Below are 21,061 nucleotides of genomic sequence, written 5' to 3' on the forward strand. Positions count from 1 at the left end.
ACAGAGGACATGGAGGCCCCCCGAGAAGGTCAGGGGTAAGGGGGGGTGCTCCATGGGCAGTTCCAGCCTGGCCCCCTGACACTGCCCAAGGGGCAAAGTGGCAATGCCCAGCAGGCTTTTTGGCACTGCCCACTGGGCATCGGTGGGGGAGGGGATCATGCTGCCACTCTGCACAGGGATCATAGACAGAGGGAGTGAAGGGGTTGATTGGGGCTGGCCATCCCGGTTGAGGGGGGGGGGCGGGGCTGCCAGGGGTTTTGGGGCGATCGGAGCTGGCCAGGGGTGGGGGAGCGGGGGCATTGGGGCTTGCCCGGGGAGGCCCGGGAGACCAGTGATTGGGGGGTGGGGGAGTCGGCAAGGGCAGCGATATAGGGTTGTGGGGCTGCCCAGCGATCGGGAGGCCGGCAGTGTGGGGCCACTATTTATGCGGCAATCTCCGTTCTGACAGATCAGCACATGCGCAGTGGCTCACTCAACGCTATGCTGCCGGCCTCTCAGTTGGAATAAGCCCCACCCCCTGGTTTTCAGAGTGAATCATGCTAGGGCACTCTGCCGTACTCAGAGTGTGGGAGGTTCATTCTGGAAATCACATTAAAAAGACTAGTGGGAGTTACTCCAGTTTTCATGTGAATTCGAATTTTTGGGGAGAATTGCCCCCATTGGGTATAGGTATAGAATATAAAAGCTTTGATGTAATGGTGAATCTATTTAAAACCTTAGTAAGTTACTGGTCTTACTAAGTACTTTAGAGCTTTGGGTTTCACAATACAAAAACGATGTTTAGTCAAGAGAGAGTAGAAAGAAGATTAATATGTTAGTTTTATCATTCCCCGTCTTTGGATTAGTCATGGTTTGCCCTCTGCAGTGAGTCCTGGGGCAAGCTTGCTTAATGGGGACACTCCTGCATTTGGTCCCTACAGGTATATGTGGCAAGAAGTTAGATATGAGATCACCTTTGTGTCAAGACAAATACTCGATTCTTAAAGTTACAAAGCCAGTGATTCACCAAGATGTTTCCAAATAAAAGGAAAACTGGAAAATAGGAGCTGTTTTCATTAGAACTAAGGAGATTATGAGGTCATTTGATAAAAGTGTCTGAAATTATGGGATACCGTAAACAGAAACTGGCCAGTTCCAGTGATTAAGAAGTCTAGAATGAAGGGACACTGACCACAATCCCCCCCCCAACACTAAGGGGCAATTTAGCGTGGCCAATCTACCTAACCCACACACCTTTGGAGTGTGGGAGGAAACCGGAGCACCCGGAGGAAACCCACGCAGACACGGGGAGAACGTGCAGATTCCACACAGACTGTGACCCAAGCTGGGAATCGAACCCGGGCTTCTGGCGCTGTGAGGCAGCAGTGCTAACCACTGTGCCACCATGCCGCTGCAACTAGCATGATAGTGGTTCTTTTGTGTTGACTTAAAATGCTGTGCCTTTTTTTGCAGCTGTTCTTGCAAGTTGTGCAGCATCTTCCTACTGTAGAATTACATTGAATCTATAGCGCAGAAACAGGCCATTAGGCCCAGCTGGTCAATGCTGGTGTTTATACTCCCACTGTAATTCCCTTCTCTCCCATGTATGCATCAAGTCACCCTCAAATGCCTCAATATCCTGTGCTTCATTCATACCATGTGGCAGCGAGACCCACACTTGCACTGTTTTCTGTTCTTTATTTGACCTGTGGTGGCTCAGTAGAAAGAGTTTTGCTACACCTTTCCAGTGAACTACTTCACAGTTTTAGAGACTTCTATATCTCCTCTTAGTTTTCCAGACAAAACTTGTATGGTACATAAAGTCCTCACTTAGTGTTGTATTTACATTCCTGAAAAGAGCAACTTCAAATGAAACAATGTTAAATGAATCAAATTTTCCCATTATAACCAATGTAAAATCTATAGTTAGGTTCTGTAGGACCTTTCTCATCAGAAAAAGACATTGAAACATTATGCCCCGTAAGCTGAAAATCTTACATTGTCAAACTCCTATATGCATAATGAGATAACTTTAAAAATAAATTTAAAAATATTTTCCGAACCTGTGCCTCTACCACCTGGAATGACAAAGGCAGCCGATGCATGGCAACATCACCAACTGCAAATTCCCCCCACCCAAGCCACACACCATCCTGACTTGGAACTATATCGTCATTCCTTCACTGTTGCTGGGTCAAAATCCTGGAACTCCTTTCCTAACAGCACTGTGGGTGCATCTACACAACATGGACAGCAGCAGTTCAAGTAGGCAGCTCACCACCACCTAGAGGCAGGTTTACAGTTCATGGGGCCCTGCATCACAGAGCGCCTTAGCATGATTCACTCTGAAAATCACGGGGCGGGGCCTATTCCCACCCAAGAGACTGGCAGCATAGTGCTGAGCGGGCCACTGTGCATGCACCGATCCATCAGAGTAGAGATCGGCGCATGCGCAGTGGCCCCGCATTGCCAGCCTTCCGATTGCTGGTCAGCCCTGTGATCCCTCATCGCTGCCTTTGCCGATTCTCCACCCCCCTGATTGCTGGCCCCTGGACTTTTCTGGTAAAGCCCCGATGTCCCCCCTCTCGCCATGCCCGGCCAGCCCCGATCACCCTGACCTCCCCCCTGGAAGCCTCGACTCTCACCCTTTACCTGGGTGTCCAGTCCCGATCACACCCTTCCCTCCCTCTGTCACCAATCCCTGTGCAGAATGGCAGCGGGACCCCCAACAATTGGCCCCCAGTAGGCCCCACCTCAATAAGCTCCGCTCCCATCTAGCCCTACCCCCTTGGCACTGCTCGATGCAGTGCCAAGATGCCCGGTAGGCAGACTAAAAATTTACCTCTTTGAGTTGACAATGATGACTCATCATATCCTCTTAGAGGTAGTCCCAAAGACACTGGTTTGACTGTGGCAACACATGTCGCACTTTCCTCCAATAAGGACACTCCTTTTCAAATTGAGACGATAACACAGAATCTATTCTTCCAGATAATGAACATCTTTGAATGAACGCACACATAGCTTTAATATGAATTTTGGGAGCTTCGTGATCAGCAATATCTCTTCCAACATTTCTCCTGTTACAGTATCCATCGACGAATGCTTGTTTCCCTTCACGAGGGCCAGGGAATAATTTGCAAACATAACAGTAGACTGCTTTATATGTTTCTAAAAAAAAATCAACCAATTTCTAATTTCCATCATCCTCAGAAAATAGACTTATGAAGGTTTCTCACCTGCTTTTGGCCCCAAACCTCAAACTCTTTTCTCAAATTTTCCATCTTATCTATATTTTCTTGTTTATTTAGTACAAAATATTCTATCATACCCGTGGAACAGATTTTGGCCATGAGGCAATGTCTTCAGGGTAGGTTTCTTCCTTCACTTCAAGAGAAGAATCAACACTATCTTTGTAGTCCTGTTGTCACTTCAGAATCCACTTCTATTTTTTCAGGCAATGCAATATCTCTGGAAACCAGCAAGTGTAAATCATCAGATAATTCAGCCATACTTCAGGATGAAAATGAATGTTCGTGCACTGTTCAATACATTGAACTTGTAAAATGACAAACTGTCTTTTTACCTGGCTTTGTCCTCTTGCCTCACCTTCAATTTTCAGTGTTTTTGACTGCCAGATTGACAGTGTTGCTTCACATTACTGAAGAGACTAATCTTGGTTTAGACAGCTAATGAAGTGTCTGCAAGAGCAGGCATTTGCACAGTCAATCCCACATTTTTATCAACTTCAATTCAAGCTCTGCAAAAATTGGATTGATGTTTTAACTCTGAAGTTGTGATTCTGGATATCAGATAACACTCACTCTACTCTCCTCCCACCCATTTCCCCCTCACAAACTCTCCCTCCCTCCATAATGCAACCCAGCCCTCACACACTCCCTTCCTGCAAGTCTGCAATCCTGGCTAACCCCCTCACACACTCTCCTCCCCCCCACACCCTCACACTCTTCACCCCCCACCCTCATCCTCTCAGAGGCTTTCCCAACCCCTCACAATCTCCCATTCTAACAATCTCACTCACTTCACGCACCTGGGGTCTTCAAGGCAGCCTCCTGCCTTGCTCATCATCTCCTCATGGCGAAGGCTTGATTCGGGCCGCTGCTCCACATGTGCCTTTTGTTGCTGTTGCAGGCCTGGGTCCGCGTGTGCCAATGCCCAACGTAAACCTGCTCGCTTTGCCTGTTCGGTGGCAGACCTGGTGGTTTGATTCGGCACCTTGGGCCTCGCTTTTAGTGGCCTGGGTCCGTTGCTGCTGGTGCTTGGCATAAACTTGCTCACCTGCTCGGCTCCTCGTGGCTTTTGCAAACCTCAGCACCCTCTTCCTTGCCTCTGTTTGTGGTCTTGCACATGTGCCTCAAGTTAACCGGTTGTACAGTTCGTTACCAGTTTTCCCACTCTTTCAGACTCACCCTTCAGAGTCTGATTTCACTCTGCATTTGCTGCTGATAGGCTTATTTGTATTTGTTGAGCCTATCAGCAAATGCAGAGTAATCAGCCTCTGATTGGATGTCCAGTGTGCCAATGTGCCCCTCCCCCCACTGATTGAGGCCCTGTGCCTAAGCATGGTGTGTTTCATTGTAAACCTGCCTCTGCCACCACCTTCTCAAGGGCAATTAGGAATGGCCAATAAGTACTGGCCTCGTGGGCGGCATGGTGGCACAGTGGTTAGCACTGCTGCCTCATAGCACCAGGGGCCCAGATTCAATTCCGGCCTCGGGTCACTGTCTGTGTGGAGTTTGCACATTCTCCCTGTGTCTGCATGGGTTTCCTCTGGGTGCTCTGGATTCCTCCCACACTCCAAAGATGTGCGGGTTAGGTTGATTGGCCATGTTAAATTGACCCTAGTGTCAAGGGGGATTAGCAGGGTAAATGTGTGGGGTTATGGGAATAGGGCCTGGGTGGGATTGTGGTCGGTACAGACTCAATGGGCCGAATGACCTCCTTCTGCACTGTAGGGATTCTGTGATTCGAGCCAGCAATGCTCATATCTCATGAACAAATAAAAGGGGAACCTGCACACCAGCCAGTGGTACTTTTCTTAGAGCCCACCCATCTCTATTCTAGGCCACACCGGGAGTGGAAAATCCATGCCCGGATGGATGCCCAATGTTGGTGATGGCTGGGAGCAGCAGTGGTTTTTTTTTAGCTTTGCCCCTTCTCTGTGTGAACTCTTTCCCTCGCGTGGCACCTGATAGCTGACAACAAACACTGACCAGTCATTTGGTTTATTTCTTATTATTTATTGACATTTTATTCCTCATTTAACTTGATGTTGACTTGGGAAGGGATGAAATACTTCTCAAAGATGCCAGACCTTTGGAAGTTTACCCAGATAATTTGCATTCTTGTTTTGCAATGCATTCCACTAAATTTGACTGCTTTCCGAGTGATTTCCACAGTCTTCTCATTTTTCCCGGACCATGGAATTTTTTAATAAGTTTTTTTGTTAATTCTTCTGACAAATTCACCTCCTGGCGAGAGGTTCCTGCGCCTATTTACATCTGGCGCCTGGTCACCTTGGCAACGCATCTGTCCTGAAGTTATATAAAAATGCTTTCAGGTCCAGCTGTATTTGAATGAAGGGATTCCCCCCTCCCCCCAAACCCCAACAGGTCCTAGAAAGTTTGAAACAAAAAAGGAACAAACTGAGAAAGAAAAGTTGAGTGAGTGCTGGTGTAGGAGCCTGGCAGTGGGTCAGTGCAAGTCGACACACAATTTCAGTGTGGATACGGTTTCCAATATCTTTTGAAATGTGCAGTTGCTGAGAGGCTGCGATCGTGAATAGGTGGTTTTGTGTTCAGGGCGGTGTGCAGTTGGAACATTTCAAGCCAGTCTTTTGCTGCTTGTTCCTTCACTCAGTGAACAGCCAAGAACAGCAGCAGCAACTGGGCTCCTCGCAGCCTCGTCCAGAGGAGCAGAAATCGACAAGAGTTTTTGTTTGGGTGAAATGAAAAGGGGGTGGTGGGGGGGGGGGGGGGAATATCGGGACATCTGGTTTCCGTCTGCTGCCAAGAAAAGGAAGGAAGGGGGCGGGGAAGGGAGAGAAGCTTGTTAAACTACACTTATTAAAATGTTTTAACACTAAGAAAAGCGAAATAGACATTCTAGAGGAGAATTGTCTGACTGACCGATGCCTGATTAGTGGCAGAGTGATGTGGTGCGGGAAATCGGATGGGAGCTGAGCAAATGATTCCTTTCTCAGATACATGTCTGGATTTTCTGAAGGAGATTCATACCCGAGGCGCCGTCCCTGTTGCTGGTAAGGTGCATTGTTGCAAAAGGGTCTGAGTGGCAGTGCCTTTGTGCTTTCGGTTACTTTGGGAGTGCTGTTGAACCGGTCTGATTTGAAGGCTGGTAACAACTCCATGAAGCTGAAACACTTCGTTCCCCGCTGGGACCGTTCAAACAGTTATGGGAATGCTCAAGTTGCAAAAAGTGAAGCAAACTGCGCGACATGATGGATGAACAGGCAAATCTTGTTTGACTTTGTCCCGTTGATGAAGGGAAGGCCATTAAAACAATGTTCTACATAGGAACTGGAGTCGGCCATTCAGCCCCTCAAACCTGTTCTACCATTCAATTAGACCATGGCTGAATTGTACCTCAATTCCATTCAATTTGCATCATATCCCTTAATATGCTCAACAGACAACAAAAATCTGTTGATCTCAATGTGTGAATTTTCAATTGATCAAACTCATAACATTACAGGTGAGTGAGTTCTAGATTTTCCCTACCTACCCTTTGTGTGAAGTCCTCACTCCAACATGTTATGTCCCCCCCCCCCCCCCGCCAACCATCCTGGACTCCCCCATCAGGGGGAAATGGCCAATCAACTCCTTTCATCACCTTGAACACCTCGATTACATTGTCTCTTAATCTTCTTTACTCAAGAGGATACAACCTAGTTTGTGTAACTCATTCCCATAAATTAACCCCTGTAAGCCTCAGCACTGACCTCCTCCAGGGCAGATATACCCTTTCTGAGGTGCAGTGCCCTGAACTGGAATGAGTACTCTAAGTGGGCTCTAACTAGTGCTCCATACAACTCTAATATAACCTTTCCATCTTTTGTGTTCCAGCCCTCTTGGGATAAAGTCTAACATTCCATTAGCCTTTTTAATTTATTCTGGTATAGTTTAGATTCTGGTAAGGCAGTTTTCTGGGTTCTGTTGTTTGTTTGTGTGTGGTAATGGCACAAAATAGAATAAATAAGATTTTCTCTGCACTTAAAATTAGCAAATGGCTGTTCAGGGTGTGTGGTCCAAATGTAACCTGTGCCTTCCCCATGTTGTAGCTAGATTGGTGACCCTGAGCTGGATTTTAATGGGGGACAGTGGGAATCTCACCTTCCTAGTATGAGGAAGGGGCGAGAAAAGTTGCCTTAAATATTGTTTGCTTCACCTCCTTGGTCAGGAGGCCACAGCTAACAGGAACCTATTAATGTGGTCAGAAATCAATCTAAGATAAGAAAGTAAAAGTGACACCGGTCACCAATGGCACGTGGGACGGATGGACACCCATGGATAACACCACAGCCAACAGACCTGAGACAAGAACTGTTCCTGTTGATACATAGCTGACTAGGTACAACATCCAGACTGCTGCCCTCAGCTTAAAGAAATTGGAAGAGGTTGCATATTCTATTTGCATGGCCATGGGAAAGATGAATGATGAAGCTGATGTAAACTTTGCTGTCATGAACCATCTCATCAGTAAGTTGATTTGTCTTCCCAAGGTTGTTACGGATCGCCTGATGGTGCTTAAACTGCACCATGTACTGCAACAGGCGAGCAACACTCATCCGCCACAATGACCAATCCTGATGAAGTCAAGGATAAATTCTATAATAACTTCCATTTGTTGATTGCTACTGTGCCAAAGGCAGACAAGCTGATTATTTTGGTTACTTCAACACAAGGGTTGGTGCAGATCATCAGGCATGGGGAAGGATGATCAGAAGAAAAAAAGTTGACAGTTGTAACAACAACGTTCTGCTCTTGCTGAAGATGAACTCTTTATCACCAATGCAATTTTCTGCCTCCCTAATTGCAACAAGATGTCTTGGATGCAAGTCCCCATCTCGCTTTATACATTGGCATCTAATGACCATGTCATCACTATGCAGAGGGCATGGATGTTCATGGCACAGACTGCTGGACTGACTACCATCAGTAAAATATTAGGATCAATCCTCTTTATGCCCCAGGGCCTGAGAGTCCCAGAAATGCCTCGATGTCTCAAGGCTCAAACAGGCAATCATGAAGGAATCACACTCAGAGAAATTGAGAGGCACCGTAAGCATGGACACTCACTGCATTGAAGATGATGGGGTGACCTTCAGGGATATAGTGAACTCCACTGCTGCAGAGGTCCTTAGCTTTTCTTCTTGTGAGCAACAAAATTCAGTGGTTGGGTGAAAAACAATCCAGAAACTGCTGGAGGAGAAACATGTCCAGGGTTTATACCAATGACAGTTCAGCATTATCCAAGCTCAATACCTACCGAAACACCCGGAGTACTGTCTAATGCAAGCTCTGAGAGATGCAAGATAATCGGCTGAATCAGAAAGCAACTTTAGTCAAATTGACCACAAAGACTGAAAGATATGCTTGAATGCTCTGAAATCTGTCTGTTAAACCATGCATTTGCATGCATTTAAATTGACTTAATGAGATGGACGCCCAATCTTACCTGCATTTCCCCCTTTACCATTGCGTTCACCCGCCCAGATTCGGCGAGAAACAGAAATGCTCGGCAAAGGTCTGTTTCGGGGGCTGCAGCTTCTGAAGAGATAAGTTCAGAGTTTCCAGATTGGTGGTGGGGGAGGGAGAGAAGCGGGCAAGAGCATTCTCGGGTGTGGGGGGAGGAGGAGGGAGGTCAGATCATTCGCTGGTGGGGGGAGGGAAGCCAGATGGTTCTCTGGTCGGGGGGGGGGGCAGGGAGGGCCAGATCGTTCTCTAGTGGGGGGGGGGGGGGGGAGGAGGGAGGGCCAGATCATTCTCTGGTGGAGAGGGAGGCCAGATGGATCTTTGGTGGGGGGAGGGGTGGTCCGCTGCCACTCTGCAGACGATCGGTGGGGGGTAAGTAGGGCGGGGGGTCACGATTGGGCTGGGTAGTAGGGGGGGGTGCTAGTGGGTGGATAAAGGGGACAGTTATGTTGTGAGAGCGGGGCGATGTCTGTGGGGGCCATTGATCCCGGGCCGCTTTATCCGTTTTTTTGTGGCCCAGGAGCGCTGTGACAGGGGAGCGTTTTTCAATTTTTTTTTCATGGCACATGCGCAGTTCAAAGCTCCGATCGGAGCAGCAGCGTTTCAGGCGCAATAAGCCCCGCCCACAGCGCAATTCAGACTCGCAATTTTTTTTTCAGACTAAGTGGGCCCTATTTTACCATTGCGTAGGAACAGGCTCAAAAACGTGGTCAAGTCGGGTGCGAGGCCATTAACACGATCCGCGCAGATGGCCACTTTACTGAGACCCGGGAATGGCCGCGATCCGATTCGCACCCAAAACGGGCGCAACGGCGATTTAAATGCATTTGCATGCATTTAAATTGAATTAATGAACTGCCCGCCCAACTTTATCAGCATTTCCCCCTTTACCACCACGTTCGCCGATCCGGAATCGCGCCGAAATGAACATGCTGAATAAAAGTCTGAATCGGGCGCTCCAGCTGCTGAAGAGCTGAGTTCAGTGCTTTCAACGGCTCTCTGACTCAGCTCGGTGGTGGGGGGGGTGTAGGGAGGCGGGTCAGATCGTTGTCTGCTGGGGCAGGGGGGGGGGGGGAGGGAGTGAGGCCAGATCATTCTCTAGGGGGGGGCTATCGTTGTCTGGTGACGGTGGGGAGGGGATGGGAGGGCCAATCATTGCCTGGTGGTGGTGGGGGGAAGGCTGATCTTTGTCTGGTTGGGGGGGGGGAGGGAGGAGGAGGCGGGTCAGGTGTTCCTCTTGGGAGGGGGGGAGAGTGAGGCCAGATCATTCTCTGGGGGTGGGGGAGGAGGGAGGCAGGTAAGATGTATCTCTGTTGGGGGCGGGGGGAGGCCTGATCACTCACTGGTTGGGGGGGGAACAGATTGATCTCTGGGAGGGGGCAGGGGGGTCCGCTGCCACTCTGCGGGCGATCGGTGGGGGGAGGGGGACAGGGAATCGCGATCGGTCTGGGTAGCGGGGGGTGGGTGGATAAGGGGGACAGTGATGTCTGTGGGGGCCATCGCTCCCACTTTTCGCTCCCAGGCCGCTTTCTCTGGCCCGGGAGCGATCTGACACGGGTGCGCTTTTTCAATTTTTTTTCTAAATGCGCATGCGCAGTTCAGAGCTCCGATCGTTTCGGGCATGCTAAGCCCCGCCCACAGTGCGAATGGGACCCGCGATTTTTTTTTTCAGGCTGTGTGTATGGGGGTGCCTGAAAGCAGATTTCGAAGTCCAGATTGCGCCCAGACTCAGCACTTAGAATGAAAATGGTAAAATCAGGCCCAGTGAGTATGGAGGCGCCTGAGAACAGGTTTCCAAGTCAGACTGGAATCACGCCCAGATTCAGCACTTAGAATCAAAATTGTAAAATCGCCCCCTGTGAAGACAATCAGACTCCTGTCCAGTGGCAAAGCTCCCAGTGTACTGATCCAGTTGAGGTCTACAAGGCTGGAGGTCAGTGCCTGGTAAAGAAGCTCACTGAATTCTTTCTGTCTCTGTGGGAGCAAGGAACCATCCCGCAAGAATACAAAGATACCTCCATTGTACAAGCAAGAAGGAACTCGTCAATTTTGTGACGATCATAGAGGAATCTCTCTCCTCTCCGTTGCTGGTATAATCTTCACTATGACCCTTCAACGTCTCAACATGAATCTACTGCCAGTTTCAGAATAGGTAAAGGGACCAATGATATGGTGTTTGCGGTTAGACAGCTCCAGGAGAAATGCTAAGATCAGAACATGGATCTCTACATCACATTTGTTGACTTGATTGAGGCCTTTGACACTGTCAGCCATGAGGACTTTAGGAAGAGAATGGAGAAATTTGGCTGCCCTGAGAAATTTATCATAATGGTTTGACAATTCATGAAAGCATGCTTGCACATGCCTTGGGTGATGGTGACTCTTTTGATCCACTCCCAGTCATTATTGCGGTTAAACATGGCTGTGTGCTAGCATCAAACCATTTCAGCATGTTTTTCTCCACCATGCTCTCTGGTGCCTTCCACTTTGGTCACCCTAGCATGGAAATCAAATATTGCAGGGAAGCTGCTCATTCTGTGGCAACCACAGGCAGAAACCAAGGAAATACTTCACGATTTCAAAGCTAAATTTGTTCTTCAATGCATGTGATAACTTCAGGTCAACATGAAGAAAACAGAAATAATGTACCAGCCTGCTCCAGGAAAGCTCTATCTCGAGCCCAAGTTTTCAGTCCATAACCAGAATCTGTCAGCAGTGGATAAGTTCACTTAGCTTGCCAGTACACACTCTCAAGCTGTCTATATTGATGACAACACATGCAAAAATTGTCAAAACAAGTGTAGCTTTTGACAGACTTCAAACACCAGTCTGGGATCAAAGCGAGTAAGTTTAACTTTCAAATTGCAAGTCTACAAAGCAATAGTCCTGCCCACTCTGACTGTGTACCAGTCACGCCAAGAAGCTCAAACACTTTCATTTTGAACTGCCTTCGGGAGCTTTTGAAGACCAGATGGCAGGACAAAATACCAGACACTGAAGTACTCACACAAGCTGGCATGCCAAGCATCCACACCATATTAAGACAGTCACAACTGAGATGGGCTGGTCATGTGGTCAGAATGCCTGATACTTGTTTACCAAAGCAAATCTTCTATAGAGAATTTGATCCTGGTGTTTGGTCTCTTGGCAGTCACATGAAGCGCTACAAAGACACTCTGAAGGCTTCACTTAGGAGTTTTGATATCGAATTCAAGTCTTGAAAGAAGCTTATCCAGGATTGCTGCACCAGAATAAAAAAATGGTGTGGCCTCCTTCAAAAGCAAGCACATATCAGAGGGAGAGAGAAAATATGGGGAGAGGAAATCCCCAGCCAACAACTCAATCATCTGAGGTATCCTGTCCTATTTGCAGAAGATTCTTCAGTTTGGCCTTAGTAGTCACCTACCTACCCAGTGGAACCCAACCAAACACCCCAGATTGTGAATATCTTCGCCTTAAAGGACATACGAGAAAGGATGGTGCCCAGACTTGGACACAACATTCCAGCTGAGGTCTAACTAGTGATTTATAAAGGGTTACCATAACTTCATCAAGCCTCAATCAGATCAACCATGATCTTATTGAATGGTGCAGCAGACTCGAAAAGCCAAAGTAGCTACTTCTCATTTTTTATATTTTAATACTGCTGCTCTTGTAGAACTTGCCTTTTTATACAACATGTGTTTGCACACTAAACCTCTTGTGACTATTTCAAAGACTTCCCCTGCAACAGATGTTAAATTTACTGTTCTGTACGTATGACCTTGTCCCTGTTCCAGATATCACCTTACAATTAAAAGATCTGAAAGGTTTGTACATGAAAAAATTTTCAGCTTGGTTAATAAAAATGTTATGGCTGTGGAAAGAACACTGGAGAGTTATCTAACAGAAGTGACTGAGCAGAAGAATTGAACTTACAGATCCCTCTCAGAACCAGCTGTCTAAAAACCAGTCATTTTTAGGGTGCATATTTTTTATATTTTACTCTCTTGAAATTAACCTATCCTGATAATTTGGTTTGGCGCTGCATGGTGCCAGACTTGTTATTCCCTTAGTTGCTTGCATGCCACTCTCCAAGCAACCCTTGACCCACCTGGCTGGGCCCAAGCTGTCCACTGTTCAGAGCGCCCGATCCGAAGTCTGACAAAATCCAAAGTCCCGCCCGGTCTCAAGGCTGCCATTTTGAGAGAGTGTATCTGTATTTTCAATTTCATATTATTAATATACATAACGTAGCTGGTATCAGATATGAGGGGTTTCAATTATATGTGGAGACTGGAGAAGCTGGGATTGTTCTCCTTAGAGCCAAAAAAGATAAGGGGAGATTTGATAAAGGTGTTCAAAATTATGAGGTGTTTTATTCGGTAAATAAGAGGAAACTGTTTTAACTGCTTGGAAAATAAATTACCATGGACGCTGGGAGGGATTTTCCAAAAGTCAACACACTTTTAGCTGCTTTCCAAATTTTACAGACCCACCCGTGTTGATTCCCGTCACATTTAGATAATTTTAGATAAATGGTGAAAAATCCTGGGTGGAAATGAGGGGAATCTCTTTTACACACCAGGCTGTTGTGATCCGGAAAGGTTTGCCTGAAAGGTTGGTGAAAGCAGATTTAACAGTGACTTTCGGTAGAGAATTGGATGCATGCCGTACTTAAAAAAAAAACAAATTGCAGGGTTGTGGGGAAAGGCGAACAAAGGTGGGGTTAGTTGACTAGCTCTTTCAAAGAACAGACATAGGCTGAATGGGCCAAATGGTCACCATCTTAGAATCATAGAAATCCTACGGTGCAGAAAGAGGCCATTTGGCCCATCGAGTCTGCACTGACCACAATCCCAGGCCCTACCTCCATATCCCTACATATTTTACCCGCTAATCCCTCTAATCTACGCATCTCAGGACACTAAGGGGCAATTTTAGCATGGTCAATCAACCTAACCCGCACATCTTTGGAGTGTGGGAGGAAACCGAAGCACCCGGAGGAAACCCACGCAGACTCGAGGAGAATGTGCAAACTCCACACAGACAGTAATCCAAGCCGGCAATCGAACCCAGGTCCCTGGAGCTGTGAAGCAGCAGTGCTAACCACTGTGCTACCGTGCCGTCCATCTGTGCTGTGTGATTCTATGGGCGGGACTTTACGGCTTTGCTCACTGCAAAACTATAAATCCCGTCTTGAGGTCAACGGACCATTCCATTGACCACCTCTCGTCCACTCCAATCTCCCGTGGTGGGCGGGATGGTAAAATTCCGGCCTTTGATTCTAATAGAGTGGTTTGTCAGGACGGTAAAGTCTTTAAAGATGTTGCAATTATTGAAGATGAATTGACAGTAGTGAACTAATTTGGTGAAGAGTAATATTTTGCTCTTCAAATAGCAAACAACAAACATCATAGAATATTTTGAAATTGGTGAGGTGGTGATATTTAGTTAAATAAAATGGCTGAAGATTTATAAATCCCCTGGGCTACGCCCAGAGAACTAAAGGAAGCATTGGCTTGTTTATTAGCTGTCTGGGGAAAATCCGTAGAACAGGAATTGCAGTGCCTTTGTTTAAAATTGGGGACTATTCTAATCCAGGTAACAACAGGCCCATTAGCCTTGCATTAACAAGAGCCAAAATGAATGAAATGATAATACTAAGGATGACTCAGTGGTAGCACTCTCACTTTTGGATTAGAAGATTCTGAGCAAGTGTCAATCCAGAATCTACCCACTATAGGAAGGATGTGGTAGCAATAGAGATGGTACAGAGGAGGTTCACCAGGATGTTGCCTGGGATGGAGCATGTGAGTAATAAGGAGAGACTGGATAGGCTTGGATTGTTTTCTTTAGAGCAGAGAAGGCTGAGTGGAGGTGATATGATTGAGGTGTATAAGATTATGAGTTTTATGGACAGACTGAGTAGGGAGCAGCTGTTCCCCTTGATTGAGGGGTCAACCACGAGGGGGCAAGTTTTAGGTAAGGGGCAGGAGATTCAGAGTGGATTTTGAGAAAATAATTTTCACTCAGAGGGTGGTGAGAATCTGGAATGCACTGCCTGGGAAGGTAGTGGAGGCCGGAAACCTTACAACCTTTAAAAAATATTTGATGAGCACTTGAAATATCTTAATATTCAAAGATATGGGACAAATGCAGGAAAATGGGATGAGCGCACCTTTAGTGTTAATTATTATTAGTGCAGATTTGATGGGCTGAAGGCCTTTTCTGCACTGTATTACTCTGACTCTGAGGGTGGAATTTTCCGGCCACACTCACCCCAAAACCGGAAAATCCCGCCTGAGGTCAACGGACCTTTGCATGACCCGCACCCCACCCGCTACAATTCCCATGGTGGGCGTGACAGGAAAATTTCCCCTTGTGATTCTTGTGTGGATGTGAAAGATCCTGTGGCACTATTTCAGAGAGGAGCAAGGCAGTACTCCCCATTGACCTGGTCAAATATTTATTACTCAACTAACATCTCTAAATAAAGATCACCTGGTCATTTATCTCATTGCTTTTTTTGGTCCTTGCCGTCGTTTGTCCTACATCGTGACATTGAGTACTTCATTGGCTGTGAAGTGTTTTGGGGTCTCCTGAGGTAATGAAAGGTGCTATATAAATGCACACTCTTACGCTGGAAGAGTATCTTTATAGAAGAGCGTATTGTGGCAGACAGCACGGATCGGGAAGGCATATGTCAGGGTTCCTCAATTTCTTTAAGAATGTTAGTGTATGGTGGAAGTCCCTGCTGTAGAGTTCATCTGCAGTCTCAGACTAAGTTCCATGTGAAAGACTACTAATTAAACTAAATCCACAAGAGTCAAGTATGTAGTGATTGTGGTGAGACATTCATAGTGTACTGGCTAGACCGCAAACACACTGTGAAATCCTGGTCATCCCACTTGCCTATATAACATGAGGGGAAAAAAATTAACTTAATGCAGATTATTTTAGAAAATAAATCTTTACTGAAAGGGTTATAATCCTCTAATAACAGGAGATTACGTGGCTTCAGGGATGATGGGGAATCTCTGATTCTCCAATCGCCATAGTGCATGGGGAGCTTATCTTTTCCTCTATGTAAACATTTGGAAAGATCACTGGATTATTTATGTAGTCCAAGATGTTTGAGAGCTCAAGATGCAGTTTATCTGTCCAACCTCCATGAGCTAAATGTGTTATTTAAATTCATTCCCTACACACTTCATTCATATCCCAAGCTCCAGCTGGAGGTAGGCATGGCTCATGGCTAATTTTTGCATGCAAGTCTTCTATGTGTGGCAAAGGATATCTGTCTAAGCAGGGGGCTCTGCTGACTGTCAACCTATAATCTCCATATTCAGCAGTGGGGTTTGGGTCTGTTGGTGGGGGCGGGGATAGCAGTTCGGGAGCTGGGGAGGGAGCCCTTAGGGATAGGGCTGGGATTTGGAGGGATTTAGAGGGAGGGGAATCCTGGTGTGACTGGAGGAATTGGTCAGGGTGGGTCTTAGAGAGGAAAAAGAGCGGGGGGGGGGGGGGGGGAGTGGAGGAAAAGGGGGGGCAAACAGCAGGGGGGAACAAGCACGGCGGGGGGGACAGCACGTGGGGGGGACAAAAATAAACCTGTTGGACTTTAACCTGGTGTTGTTAAACTTCTTACTGAACCTATAATCTCCACAGAGACGGACCAAATGGTCAGGTTTTTAAAACTGGGACTACATTCAGAAAACTGTACTGGGTGTAGAATGCCAAGTTCCCCGAGACATTCCAGTTTGGCCTCTACTTTGGCAGGTAGGGCATAGGGGACTGGTGCTTTGAAGTATTTAGGTCGGGCCTCTTAGTCCATGTAGATCTTGGCCCTAGCACCTCTAATTTTCTCAAGGTCTTCTTGGAACACTTTGGGATATTTCCCAATGACTTTATATAAATTGCCAGTACGCATTTTAAAGATCTGTTGCCAATCCAGGTGGATTTTCTGTAGCCAGTCCCTTCCCAAAAGACTAGGCCCTGGGCCTTGACCTTGGGAGTTGGACTGTCTGTTGCCCATGTCCAACTGGGGTTACAGTAGTCTCAACAATAAGTAAGAGCTCCCCAGTGCACATGACCAATCTAACCTTGGTGTCCCACAGGCTTAAAGGCAAAACCCAGCTGGAAAAGAACATAGTTTATTACAGAATGCAAAGTAAAATCACTAAGATGGTGCACACACCTGCCTGGGACTACCGTTCAGCAGGCCCAATCCTGGGCCTACCTTATAAAAGGCTCAGGTAATGAGTTCCAGCTGGGCAGGCCACTGCCTGTTACCAGGGGAACTCATACTCAACGAGTCTCATGGGGAAATCAATCAGTGATTCCCCATGGAAATCGTAGGGGTTATCACAGAACTCTTTCAAAGAGCTATCCAATTAGTTCCAATTTGCTGCCCTTTTCTGAAAGCCACGAAAAATCTTCTCATCAAATATATATTCAATCCCCTTTTGAAAATTACTGTGGAATCTGCTTCCACCACCTTTTCAGGCAGTGCTTTCCGATCATAACCCACTGTGTGGAAAATGACTTGTTTACTGCTTGCATCTGCATCTCTTGCCAGTTACCTTCAACCTGATTTTGAATTTATTAAATCCTCTCTGTAACCCTCTTTGCTCTGAGGAGAGCAACCCAGCTTCTCTGGTCTCTTTATATAACTGTAGCCCCTCACCCTTGGTGAATCTCCTCTGTGCCTTGATGTCCTTTCGAAAGAGTGCTGCCTAAAATTGGAAGTATATTTCAGTTGGTGCGTAACCAGCATTTATAAAGGTTTAGCATAATATCCTTTCTTTAATACTCTATGCTTCCTTTTATTAAGTAAGAAGTCTCACAACACCAGGTTAAAGTCCAACAGGTTTATTTGGTAGCAAAAGCCACTCGCTTTCGGAGCGCTGCCCCTTCGTCAGGTGAGTGGGAGTTCTGTTCACAAACATGGCACAAAGACACAAACTCAATTTACAAACTACAAATTTACAAACTCAATTTACAAACTTCTCCAGCTTCCACCCTAAACACGTTAAAGAAGCCATCCCCTACGGACAAGCCCTCCATATACACAGGATCTGCTCGGATGAGGAGGATCACAACAGACACCTCCAGACACTGAAAGATGCCCTCATAAGAACAGGATATGGTGCTCGACTCATCGATCGACAGTTCCGACGTGCCACAGCGAAAAACCGCACCGACCTCCTCAGAAGACAAACACGGGACACGGTGGACAGAGTACCCTTCGTCGTCCAGTACTTCCCCGGAGCGGAGAAGCTACGACATCTTCTCCGGAGCCTTCAACATGTCATTGATGAAGACGAACATCTCGCCAAGGCCATCCCCATACCCCCACTTCTTGCCTTCAAACAACCACACAACCTCAAACAGACCATTGTCCGCAGCAAACTACCCAGCCTTCAGGAGAACAGTGACCACAACACCACACAACCCTGCCACAGCAACCTCCGCAAGACGTGCCGGATCATCGACACGGATGCCATCATCTCACGTGAGAACACCATCCACCAGGTACTCTTGCAACTCGGCCAATGTTGTCTACCTGATATGCTGCAGGAAAGGATGTCCTGAGGCCTGGTACATTGGGGAGACCATGCAGACGCTACGACAACGGATGAATCAACACCGCTTGACAATCACCAGGCAAGAGTGTTCTCTTCCTGTTGAGGAACACTTCAGCGGTCACGGGCATTCAGCCTCTGATTTTTGGGTAAGCGTTCTCCAAAGCGGCCTTCACGACACACGACAACGCAGAGTCGCTGAGCAGAGACTGATAGCCAAGTTCCGCACACATGAGGATGGCCTCAACCGGGATCTTGGGTTCATGGCACACTATCTGTAACCCCCACAACTTGCCTGGGCTTGCAAAATCTCACTAACTGTCCTGTCTGGAGACAATACACATCTCTTTAACCTGTGCTTGGCCCTCTCTCCACTCACATTGTCTGTACCTTTAAGACTTGATTACCTGTAAAGACTCGCATTCCAATCATTATTTTGTAAATTGAGTTTGTGTCTTTCTATGCCCTGTTTGTGAACAGAACTCCCACTCACCTGACGAAGGGGCAGCGCTCCGAAAGCTAGTGGCTTTTGCTACCAAATAAACCTGTTGGACTTTAACCTGGTGTTGTGAGACTTCTTACTGTGTTTACCCCAGTCCAATGCCGGCATCTCCACATCCTTTTATTAAGCCAACAGTCCCAAAGTCTCCTCAACTTGTCCTACTACTGTCAGAGATTTGTGGACATACTTCTTCAGTTCTCTCTGTTGCTGCACCCACTTTAAAATTGAACCATTTAGTTCATGTTGCCTCTCGTCATGCTGCCTACCAAACACATCACCATTCTTTTTCTTGTAATATTCCCTGCAATCCCCCACATTTAGAGATACCACAGGAGTGTTCCAAATCAGACAATGTAATTATATCTCACAGTGGCGGCAAATTGCTCAATGTCGTGAATGCCTGTGAGAAAATTGGTTGCGGCCTCCTGGATCCTGCTACTAATTAAAAGGGAAGCTTTTTAAAAAAAAATTGAAACAACTGCTGACAACTTCCTGCCCTCCCCGATGTATTTCAAATCCAGTTGAAAAGTGAGTCCCAAAATAGCATCAATATGAAAACAATTATGGAGTGTTTCTGCATAATTACTGTGGAGTCCGTTTAACTTAGTCACGTACAGTTGGTACTATTTACATTACCGCACTGTTATTAGAGCCAGGCTTGGATTAACAGGATACGGTCCACTATCAACCCCCCATCCCCGCCTCCTCATATAAAATAATCTTGGCACAAAAACAGACAGCCTGTGGGCCTTCCTGATTTGCTTGTGAAGATTTACATGGATGATACCAGAACTGAGAGGTTCTAACTATCAGAAGGGACTGATCAGGTGGCCTCTTTACTTTAGGAAAGAGAAGGACTGAAAGGTGTCCTGATAAAACTCTTTAAATGATGATAGAGGCTTGACAGAGTACATGTAGAGAAGATGGGAGGAATTCTCCGGCCGTGCTGGTCTAAAAACCGGAAATTCCTGCACGACTGCCAATGGGGTTTCACATTGTCTGCAACCTGCCCGCTAAAATTCCAGTGGCATGCAGGATGGGAGAATTCCGGCCGATATTTCCATTGAGATGGACTGCAAAGCTAGAGGTAATATATATAAGATGGTCACTAATAAATTCAATAGGGAAATCAGGAGAAACGCCTTTATCCAGAGAATGGATAGAATGTCGAACTCACTATTACATTAGAGCAGTTGAGGAGAATAGCACAGATGCATTTAAGGGGAAGTTAGAGGCAGAACGGCATTTTTATTACGTAACAATTGGCCATTAATTTTATTCAGGATACAATGTATATGATATAATGTGGGGCAAGCTGAAAGTGTGGTTGTTGGTGTATGATGTACAATGTGTGATTCTGTAACTAAAAGCTAATAAGTGCATGAAGTCCAGGCTCCAGTTCTATCCTTCATTGCCTGGATATTGGAATTGTAAAAGGGATATGCTGCTAGGATTAGATGAAGAGTGGTGAAAGGAGGCTCCTGTAGAACATAAACATTGTCATCAACCTGTTGGGCTGTAAAATTCTATGTCATCCTATGTCAAGCTTGTGATAACTCACACTGCTGGAACAAATGTGGCTGACAGATGATTTGGTGTCAGAGGACCACAATAATCAGGCTAAGGTACACAAACCGAATTCAGTCACAGAGGGTAAAATTCAGTAGGGCACATTTACCAGAATGGTACCTTGGATTTCTTTTTAAAAATTCATGTACAGGATATGCGGATCGCTGGCTAGGCCAGCATTTATTGCCCATCCCGAGTTGCCCCTTTAGAAGGTGGTGGTGAGCTGCTCTCTTGAATCGCTGCAGTCTCTGAGGTGGAGGAATACCCATAGTGCTGTTAGGGAGGGAGTTCCAGGATTTTGTCCCAGTGGCAGTGAAGGAGCGACAATATATTTCTAAGTCAGAATGGTGAGTGACTTGGAGGGGACCTCCAGGTAGTGGTGTTCCCAGGTATCTACTGCTGTTGTCCTTCCAGATGGTAATGGTCATGGGTTTGGAAGACGCTGCTAAGGAATCTTTGTGAGTTCCTGGAGTGCATCTTGTGGATGGTACACATGGCTGCCACTGTGCGTTGGTGGTGGAGGGATTGAATGTTTATGGACGGGGTAGCAATCAAGCGGGCGGCTTTGTTCTGGATGGTGTCAAGCTTCTTGAGTGTTGTTGGAACTGCACTCATTCAGGCAAGTGGACAGTATTCCATCACGCTCCTGACTTGTGCTTTATATATGGTTGACAGGCTTTGGGAAGTCAGGAGGTGAGCCTTTCACCTGCTCTGGT

General features: G+C 46.6%; 1 protein-coding gene across 9 annotated transcripts in view; it reads left to right on the forward strand.

Annotated features, from left to right (window-relative positions):
* The window catches only part of LOC144504621 (pleckstrin homology domain-containing family G member 1-like), a 201,765-nt gene that overhangs the window by 45,570 nt on the left and 135,134 nt on the right, over positions 1 to 21,061 (forward strand). Inside the window, exon 1 of one of the 9 annotated variants that reach the window (XM_078230253.1) lies at positions 6,100 to 6,259. The exons of 6 other annotated variants lie outside the window; for them this stretch is intronic. In XM_078230253.1, coding sequence (XP_078086379.1) covers positions 6,172 to 6,259 — 88 coding nt within the window. In that variant the 5' untranslated portion in view covers positions 6,100 to 6,171. Of the gene's footprint in view, positions 1 to 6,099; positions 6,260 to 21,061 lie in introns of those variants that run through there. 2 more of the 9 variants (XM_078230261.1, XM_078230257.1) reach the window with 2 other exon arrangements.

This window comes from Mustelus asterias, chromosome 15 (genome assembly GCF_964213995.1).
Source record: "Mustelus asterias chromosome 15, sMusAst1.hap1.1, whole genome shotgun sequence".
NCBI lineage: Eukaryota > Metazoa > Chordata > Chondrichthyes > Carcharhiniformes > Triakidae > Mustelus > Mustelus asterias.